This window comes from Epinephelus moara, chromosome 4, assembly GCF_006386435.1.
Source record: "Epinephelus moara isolate mb chromosome 4, YSFRI_EMoa_1.0, whole genome shotgun sequence".
In the NCBI taxonomy this organism is placed as follows: Eukaryota; Metazoa; Chordata; class Actinopteri; order Perciformes; family Serranidae; genus Epinephelus; species Epinephelus moara.
Genome location: NC_065509.1, coordinates 35,019,469 through 35,029,746, shown reverse-complemented (window position 1 = coordinate 35,029,746; position 10,278 = coordinate 35,019,469). Strand labels below are relative to the sequence as shown.

Here is a 10,278-nt window from a genome sequence, read left to right as displayed (position 1 = left end):
CCTTTGATGTTTTTTTCCCCTTTGAAGAGAGTCCCACAATATCAGTACCCCCCCCCCCCCCAAAAAAAAAAGCCAGTTATATCTGCCTCTTGTTAAAATATTAATCTGTAGTGAGTCACCAAATTTGGTGAGTCCTCTGTGTGATGTATGCACCGTTATTAGGGGGAAGTACACTGCACTGTATTTATGTTTACCACCTCCCTGTGACTTGGGGAGAAGCAGCTCCCTGGCAAGTTGAAAGAACATAATTTTACATAAAATTTACTTCAGCTTTGTGTAAGGTTTTTAGGAACACATTGAAATGGTTTTATAGTTATACAATAAGTATTTGGGTATATCAGTTGGATGGATGGTCTGCTGGGTGCATTTGTGCTGTGTCCTCTCGATGCAATCATTGTCTTCACTCGCAGTAACAAACAAAACTCATTTAAACCACAATTTCTTAACTTATGAAAAACATATTAGCTATGTGTCTTGGAGGCAAAGGTAAAAGGCCTATTACACCTCTGAAATAATAACTGACTTGCTGACGGACTACAATAACAAGAAGCTGTCATTAGCCCTATCCGCACGAGACTAGTATTACCTGGGGACCTCTGGTAATTTGTAATAATTGCGGAGGTCGGCTGTGATCTTAATCCCTGGCAAATCTGCCATGTCAGTCATTTGTCAAGTAAAAATTCCACTGCCAATTACCTGCCATATTTGCATCCCTGTGATTTGGTGCCGTATTTAGATTTTCTGTTTTCTCCGTGCCTCTTTCCCGGTTGAGAATTACGGGGGCTCCACTGGCAGCTATAAATTAAAGTTTTGACAGCATTTTGGGTGCAGGAGGCTCATCTCACTATGCAGCGTGGGGACTCATTTGCCGAAAGAGCGAGCTCAAATCAATCAGAGGAGAGAAGTCTCCAAAGATGATGACGAGATGAATGACATGTGAATGTGTGGCAGAATCGGATCTTTTTATTTAACCCACATTTAAAGGAAAAAATGAGGTTAACACTGTGCGTCACTGCACAGTGTTTTTGTGTTGTGTAGAGTGGAGTCACAAATGACTCTGTGCATCATATCTGGGGATATTGTCTGTAAATTAAGTAAAATACAGATTTTGTTTATCCCGTGCGATTGTGCCACACAAAACAAAGACATGGGGGAGTTAATTTCTGAATCACATGAGGTCCCCATGTAATACTAGTCCCATGCAACCAGGGCTGTAGGTGTACTGTATTTGTTATTCATGGAGAGGATGTTGGATTATGTAAAGAGATTATGAAAGCATAATTAAACCCTGTTTTATTGTGTAATAAACCATGAATGTACCATTTTTAGTAATCATAAAGATATGTGTAGTGATAGTATGTGGTATTGGAAAATACAGTGTTGAATCACTGTAGATCCAAAGGAAGGTAGTTACCTTTTTTTACTTCTGTTTCCAAGTTTGTGAAATGGCATTTAGACTGCAACTGTGAGTCAGTTAGTGTGTATTAAGTGCTAAAATAAAATAAATGTCTTAATATATTCTTGCATATTAAGCTAAATCAGCCAAATATATTTTTTCCTTGGTCATTTCATAGCAGTTAATTTCACAGTATATTTGAGAATTCACGAGTTATATTAAGTTACATTCATAATTAATGCATTAACTCACATTCATAGATGAATGTCATTAATTAATTCAGGTAAGACTTTAGTTTCTTACATGTCTTCTTTTTTTTTTTAAAGGAATAGTTTTGTAAAATATGCTCATTGGCTTTCTTGCAATGAGTTCAATGAGAAGATCTATACTAGTTATAAGTGTTGAGTATGGAGGTAGAACCAGGAGGAGGCGGTTGGCCTAGTTTAGCCTGAAAGCAGAGGGATAGGAACAGTTACAGCACATAACTCTATCTAAAACCACTACTTGTCTTTTTTGTGAATGTTCGTGTGTGGATTAAACAAGTGAGACACAACGTTAATTAGGTAGGCATAATTTTCTCATCTAGCTCTGGGCAAGAAATCAAGTAAGCGTGCTTCCCAAATATCATACTGTTTCTTTACAATGTTGAACACTAGTACTGTAAGTTGAATGTATGTATTTACCTTAACTGTGTTTTTCATTTTATACTTTTAAATAGTAAATAATGACTTTAGTATCTGTTACTGGTGTCAAACACCAATCGTGCTTTCACGCCAACAAATAACTGCTGTTTTGTTTCCCAGGAATTCTTTACAAAGGCAGCGGGGAGAACCAGTTCATCTCCCTCCAGCCACCTGTGATCTCCACCGTCATGGGGAACGGGCGGCGGAGAAGCATCTCATGCCCCAGCTGTAATGGGCAGGCCCAAGGCAACAAGCTGTTGGCGCCAGTGGCTCTGGCGTGGGGCATCGATGGAAGTCTGTACGTTGGAGATTTCAACTACATCCGACGCATCTACCCGTCGGGCAATGTCACAAGTATCATGGAGCTCAGGTAAGATCAAGACCTCGTTGTTGGGATTGTTTTAAGAGCATGTAGCACCTAGTCTGGGACATTCATTGTGCAGAGTCTGTCCCTGGTACAAATTCAAAGGTATAAGTATAAACCATTAGGTTTGTATGAAGCAATTTCTATAAAGTCAAGATGAAAGGACAAAAATGATACTTTATTGTAGTGTTTTGTGTTACAGTATCACCCCCCAAATGACCATTTTTATATCACTTACTCACCCTATGTTACATTGAATTCATGAAGGAAATTTTGTTTTTCTCACGTGTTGTTAAGTCCATGTTCTCGGGGAACCTAGACAACATGCTGTGACTCACCACTCCTCCCACTCCCAAGGAAGGCCAGTTACACAATATTTCAGACGACAAAGTAAGCAGTTTGACTTCAGAGGAGAGCAGTGCCCAAAACAACAAACAAAACGAACTCATTGACCCAGAACTTCCCTAACAAAAAACCAAATGTGAAACAAAAGACAAGTTTCTAACCTAAACTCCCACCATTCAAAACAAGAGAAAAGAACATGGTAATGCCAAACAAAGGGCTACTCACTCTAACTAAAACTGCTTTAAGTGCTCTATTCACAGTGCTCAACCAAAGGAATACAAAAAACAACAACTTTTAACTCCAAAGAAGTAAACTGCAAAACAAAATTCAATTCACTTACTGTTAACTGATCAAAAAACTTTCCTAAATACCAAGGTTATAGCATACATACACACACAAATTTTTGCCTGCAGGTACTGGCTTCTTTGGAAGTGGCAGTGAACGAAGAATCCAAAAACTGAGAAAATTCTTGATGAATTTAAGTAAGAGGGGTTGATGTTTAACAACAGCAAACTATATCATAACATCCATTCACAAACTCTCACACAACATGTGCAGTATAATCCAAGTCTTAGTACTTCCCAGACAGACAGCCTTTTCTGACAGGGAACTGAAACTGAAACTTATGTCACTCTCTTCTTGACAAAAACCGTAATTTTACCTCACTGAACATCGGAGCTGCTGGTCAGTTGTGTTATTGTGTGACTTTGGTGTTTATAGGGGTTTGTTAAGATTCACCAAAGTCACACAATAACACAGACAAACTAAACGAACAATGGCAGCGGTAGACCAGCAGCTGCCTTTAACAGCAAGGTTAAATTACTGCTTATGTCAGTGGAGTCTGGCTTTGAAGACGGCATACCGGTAGATAAGTTTCACTTTCAGTTCCACTCCCCGAAAGAAAGGGCTGTCTGTTTGTAAAGTACTGAGCATACAGCTGATACAACTAGATAAATGCGAATGGGATTAAACTGCACAACTTGAGTTTATAAACAGATGTTTGTTTGTTTGTTTGTTTTGAAGATTATTTTTGGGGCTTTTTAGCCTTTAATGACAGGACAGTCAGAGGCGTGAAAGGGAAGAGACAGAGGGGACGGCATGCAGCATAGGGCCATGCCTGGAATCAAACCTTTGGCTGCAGCGACAAGGACACTGCCTTTGTAAATGAGGCAGCTGTTCTACCGACCGAGCTAGTGGGCGCCCCATAATGTTTTCATATATTTTGACTGTTGTTGAAGGAAGACCCCTTTGCCTTCAATTCATCGAGAATTTTTTTTGTTTTTGGATTTTTTGTTCATTGATATTTATCGTAACACTTGGTGAGCAATAAATAATCAAATGGCCACTTGGAGGATGCAGTATTCCTTTAACATTATAGTGACTTAATATGTATTCATGATTTTTTTTTTGTAACTCAAGTTCAATAAGAACAAACCAAAACATGCAGCATACTGTAGGTGACCCTTAAAAGTACTAAAATATGGACAGTTAAAGGTTCTGGATCCCACTTTACATTTCTACATTTAGTCTCCAGTGTGGAGAGGGAAACCAAAATGGCATGGTGGACAGACTTTCAGTCACACACATCTTTCCCCCACCCATAGAAATTTGAAATCTTTTCCCTATCCATCTCCATAATTAGGAAAGACATCCTGTCTTCAGCGTGTAATTGGGATGATTTACGCCCTCATGCCAAGTTGGCTTCTCTCGGCAATGACTCTGATTCGGCCAGTTGGCTTATTTCAAAGTGGCAGATGTTGATTAAATGTACATTGGGCCATCATCCTCCATGAGACACATACATGACAAACATATGAAAACCGCCCTAAAAAGCACAAAGGTCGCCACATTGTTGGCGGGTAGTTGTACATCAAGTAGTTTGTAGGTCAACGTTCAGATTACAAGGACCAAAAAATAAAACTGATAGATGAAAATCTAAGAGGGGAAGTAATTGAAAAACATTCCTCTCTGCTCCAGGAATATGCCCACATACCTTTGCAGTGATTAGCCACTACAGAGCAGTTCTCCTGTGGGGAAGTGCGTAACACTATGAATGGGAAGCAGGGTGCTGCTGTAAAGAAGCCTGCATGCTCAGCAACCCTTTCCAAGATAAATAATGGTTTAAGAAATGGTTTGTGTCTCCAAGCAACTGTTTTACTCTGTTTACAAGGAGAAAAACACAAAACACTACTATGAAAACTTGTTGTGTTAGCCAAATTAAATTCACTCTGACATAAAAGATGCACTGAGGAGAATTTTAGTTCACATTAGATGGCAGTTGCAGAGCAGATTTAAACCAGTATAGAAGAAAGAGTATAATTTTCTTTGCTTGCAAAATATCTTATTTTTTATTTGAAGCTAATCTTGTCTACACATTTAAAGAGCAAAGTGGTGTCAGTTTTTGGTATGTACTGTATGAATCATGCTTGTTGTGTAAAAGTCCAAATACTCCATATGGGACTCCCTGAGCCTCTCTCTCAAATGCTGTTAGCGTAAAGTCTGTATTTAGATTCTGGCTTCAGCAGTCAATGTAACAAGTGGTAGAATCAATATTTCAATATGAGTGGCCAAATTGAGAAGAGCAGTGGTAATGTAGGATGGGGCTTTATGAAGATAGGAGTACATATTTCCTCTCAATGGATTGTAACTCTCTGCCACAGTCCCGCCTCTCCACTTTCTGCCAAACGGATTGTCATTGCCTTTGACTTTTTCTAGTGGCTGTGTTGATTCTTCAAGGGGATACTTTGACTTTCGGAGTTTCAGCTGCTTGTTTTTGTCCTCACCAGATACTGTGAGGGAGAAACGTTAGCCTTTTAAAGCCTATAAGTCAGTCCTATGGCAATGAAACTGTCTCATTGGGCAAATAGCAGCCTTGAAAATGAGAAGTTAAAGTATCCTTTTAAGATGAACCGATTTCATTGTCTTGATTCTTTTTCCTCTCTTCCTGCTCCCTCTGTACCCTGTTGTAGAAATAAGGACTTTAGACACAGGTAGGTGTATTATCATAGTGCATGTCGCTTTAGTATTCTTTGTACATCACCATCTGTATCATCCTCTTTTTAAGTATATGGATAACTCTTTCTTTTACAGTCGCCTTTAGCACCAGTGATTACCATGTGTAATTATAACAAACCAATTATGTCTTGATTACATCTAAACAAGAGGGAGAGCGCACAGTCTTTTGGAATTTGTACAATGTGACTTTTTTCACAAAACTGCTAAAACACACTGCGACCTTTTACATATTTAAATAATTTCTAGGTATACGTTTTTAAAAAAACAAGGGATTTGATGTAAATATACAATCAACATGCATGTTCCTAGTGTGATGTAGTTTGATGCAACAGCGCTGCAATAAGCAGAACCATTGTGAAGCCTATAATTACATTTACAGTGATGGTGTTTGGCAGATGCTCTTATCCAGAGGGGCTTACACAACTGCTTTGTATTCATGATTAAGACAACAGCATCAGATCAAGTGAAGATGCACATTGGTGGCAATTAGGTTGTCCCAGTGATTAACAGGACCGCAAGCGCCAGAGGTGCTACACAGAGTAAACTGGAGCAACTTTGTTTAGCTGGCTGTCAAGACGGTGTCTCCTGCGTGACAACGGCTTTATTCTAAATGAATGCGTGCTTTTTAAATTAATTTAAAACCTCAACTAATTTGCTTGATTCATCCGCTCAAAGTAGCAGCAGTGTCCTCCAAGTTTTACTAAAGGGTGTATTGTTTCCCCTTCGTGTAATTCTACCTGCTCTGATCAGATGCAGTACAGTTTTGATCGATGCCTGTATCAGAGTATTTCCTTGTAAGCTCAACATGACCACGAGAGAAGATAAATAAAGCTTGGAGTGCTTCTTATCAGTCACCAGAATAAATTTTGTTTTGATTGTCCTCCAGAGGTCGTTTGTGTAGCTCTGATGATGTAGGATAGATGACCGCAACTGTTTAGATCTCAGTCGGTCTATGTGACTTATGTTTCCTGTCAGGTTGTTTTTTTGAACCTTGAAGGGATAGTTTGGATCTCTCAAAGGTACTTATTCAAAGTCAGTACAGTAGATGTCGGTCAGCATGCCGCCAGTGTGGAGAAGCAGGCTGGGATGTGACATGGAAGCTAAGCAATCTACTGCTGTGGACGGGGGCAGCAGCAGAATGTAATTTAGCCACCTAAAAAAGTCCAACAGTTTAAGTGTATGCTGTATTTATAATATTTCCACAGCTTTACCTTATACTTTTTCTTACCTACAGTGATTTCCAAAGGGAAAACAAAGCCATTGTATTACTCTCTTCAAAGCCAGACTCCATTAAGAAATACAGTGATTTAACATCACTGAACACAGGAGCTGCTGATCTAACGCTGCCTCAATCAGTTAGTTTGTTTGTGTACTGTGTGACTTTAATGTTTTAAGTCACACAGTACACCAAAGTCATACACCAAAGTCATACAGAATCACAAACAAAGCAACTTATCTGGTCAGTGATAGACCCACAAGTCCTGTGTTCAGCGAGCTAAAATTACTGTTTTGGTCAATGGAGTCTGGTGACTTTGGGGAGAGCATAGATAGGTAACTAAAGCTGTTAACTGCTTCACAATTGAAAAGGGCTCTAATACACTGTAGCACACTGACTATGGATGAGTACCGCATACAACCCCACTTTTCTTCTTTTCTTTGTCGAGGCACCAAAGGAAAAAGAAAAGTGTTAACATAACCACACCAATTTAGAAAATAGAAACAAATTTAACTTGCTGCGTGTTTCAAAAGAGCCTTGTAAAAGGTGAAAGATGTTTCTTCGGGCTGCATGTAGACAAAGAAGTGTGGGAGTTATTTTAAGGCATTCACGTGGCTGTGTCTTTTACACGTTTGTAACATATCTTGTTTGACTTGCTTGACGCACAAGTCAACACAGCACATTGTTGAGATTTGGGAGTGTGTGCCCCTCTGCCAGCCAACGTATCACTACTGTACATCTGTCTTGACATCAGAAGCTTCACAAAGGTTGGATTTATGGCAGGACTGCATAATATCATACAGGTGTTTCATTTATTGTGTCCGCCCCCTGCAGGTTGACTGTAAAAGAACGGGCTACTAATGTACGCCTTGCTGAATTCCTAATAAGAACTTGATGGCAGCCACCTATTTTGGACATTTACTTTGACTCATAATAGCTGACAAGTTTTATGACTCCATCTTCATCATTTTATAAAGATGTTTCATTGCCACATTTATTTTGCCGTCACATTATCCCACTTTCAAAGCCAACCAGTATTGACTGAAGTACCATTAAGCTGGAGTACAACCAGAGAAGCCATGTTTACGACTGCACTGTAAAGCAAGCTATTTTTCATGTTAACTGCCTCTGTTTTTAGCTCTTTAATGACACTTAAGCACCTGCTATGTATCAACTCTGCCTTAACTGAAAAGGTTAATGCAATAGTTTTTCAGTATTTTGAATTTGTTTACAAGAGACTGTCACAGAAAATGGTAATTTAATTGGCTTTCTTCAAACCTAAATATCAGTCAATCATGTGTTGTAAAATCTTTTGATTCCTAATCCTTGACACATTTGCTCTCTGATTCATGGATCCATTATGAGACGGTAAAAACAATGCCGATGAGCAGAAACAGATGGGAAGCCATTAGTTGTTGCACTTTGTTAACATAAGCCAGTCATTTCTGTAATTTCCAAAGGCTTTTCCCCGCAGGGGAGTGATAACAAATGAAATGATCTGGCACACAAGTTGTCATTTCTGCTTTGTAAACTGGAAGCCCACTGCAGTGGTTTCCTGTTAAATTCTGTTTGACTTCCATCTTTTCAACCGTCTCTGTTTCACATTCTTTTATTGTATCATTCACAGAGGCTCGGCTCTTATTTTGTCCGCTGTGGAAATGATTCAGTTTTTCACAACATTAAAAATAGATATTATTTCTGTCTTCAGTTCATTATCCACATGCATGAGAATGTTGCCACTAATTTTAAGTTGATAAAAAGGTTTATATTTCCAGCTGCAGCTGGACTGGAAAAAAACAAGTTACACTTAATCATCCATTTAGGGTGTGTTTTAGAAAATAAGCTTAAATGCTAAACATAACCTGATTGAACATTGGCATTAACTTTCTGTCATTTCCCTTAATGCAATTAAAAAGAAATGCACGAGTCCAAACAAGGTTCCCTAATTCTATTACACTCTGATAGTATGCAGGACTTGCTATTGGTATTAAAATAATACACCTTTCTAAATTACCAAAATGTTCTATTTCTTAAGTGTTTATCAATCTGCTCAGCTTAAAAAAATCTAATGTATAGTGAAGACAATGTTCGCTCTCTTGAGATGTGTAATGGAATCAATAATGGTCTTGACTCTAAATGTTTAATTTGGAGGGAAAATAAGGCTTGGGGTCAGCTGGGTTTTGCAGGTTGTTTCAGATATCTTACAGAGATTATTGATTCAGATCACTTTAAGGGTAAATTAGCTCCATTAAAGGACTATTTGGCTGCACTGTGAGAAAAGGGCATTAAGAAAACCTCAGTGTATGCAAAATGAAGAAACAGTATATAACTGAGTTATTATCTTGAATGCAGTAACAACCCGGCACACCGGTATTACCTGACAACTGATCCAGTAAGTGGCCAGCTGTACGTGTCGGACACAAACTCCCGGAGGATCTACCGACCGAAAACCTTAAGTGGGACCAAGGACCTGCAGTCGAACGCAGAGGTTGTGGCAGGGACCGGGGAGCACTGTCTGCCCTTTGATGAGAACCATTGCGGCGATGGAGGCAAAGCACCAGAGGCCTCTCTTACTGGACCCAAAGGTATCGTTGAAACTAATGAAGATGTTGTACTCAAATGGAGGGGTGGGGCGCACTGATGGGTCTCTCAGTCAGGAAGTGGCAACTGCTAAATTTTAATTTATGTGCGCCATTGGGGTCTGGGCCAAGTCTGGGCCTGCTGAGTTTAATAGATTAATTTTAGTTTAGATCATGTGATGAAGGAAAAGCAAGCAGGACTGGCAACTGCTGTTTATCAGTTTAGATTGTTTAGGTGTGAGCTGTAGCTTGTTGGAGAGATCGGCCGTAGAGATGACTGCTTTCTTTTGAATATAATTGAACTAGATGGCACTCAGCTTGTGGTGCTCAAAGTGCCAAAAAAAATAATACATTTGAAAAACTCTCTCTTCTCTCTCCCGAAATCATGACCTGATTATCTACATAATCCCAGGTTCACACAGACATAACAAAATGAAACACAAATATTTTTTGAAGCATTTTTTCATTTTCAAGGACTTCACTCAAAGCAAATAGGCTAATCTGTTTTCTAACATACATTTTTATTGAACATAAATAGATGATGTGATCAATGTCCCTCTTTTCAGTGATGGGTTTTTTATTAAACTCTTTTTAGGTGTAACTCTATTAAATCCTCAACAAAACATTTGAATGTCATTTGAAGTGCAATCAAATAATGCCTCCTAGAACTTAAGTTTCAC

General features: G+C 39.0%; 1 protein-coding gene across 1 annotated transcript in view; it reads left to right on the top strand.

The window, feature by feature from the left end:
* The window catches only part of si:dkey-237h12.3 (teneurin-3), a 188,527-nt gene that overhangs the window by 156,277 nt on the left and 21,972 nt on the right, over positions 1 to 10,278 (top strand). The window contains exons 21-23 of the mRNA XM_050042122.1: positions 2,200 to 2,449; positions 5,758 to 5,778; positions 9,372 to 9,604. Coding sequence (XP_049898079.1) covers positions 2,200 to 2,449; positions 5,758 to 5,778; positions 9,372 to 9,604 — 504 coding nt within the window. The remainder of the gene's footprint in view (positions 1 to 2,199; positions 2,450 to 5,757; positions 5,779 to 9,371; positions 9,605 to 10,278) is intronic.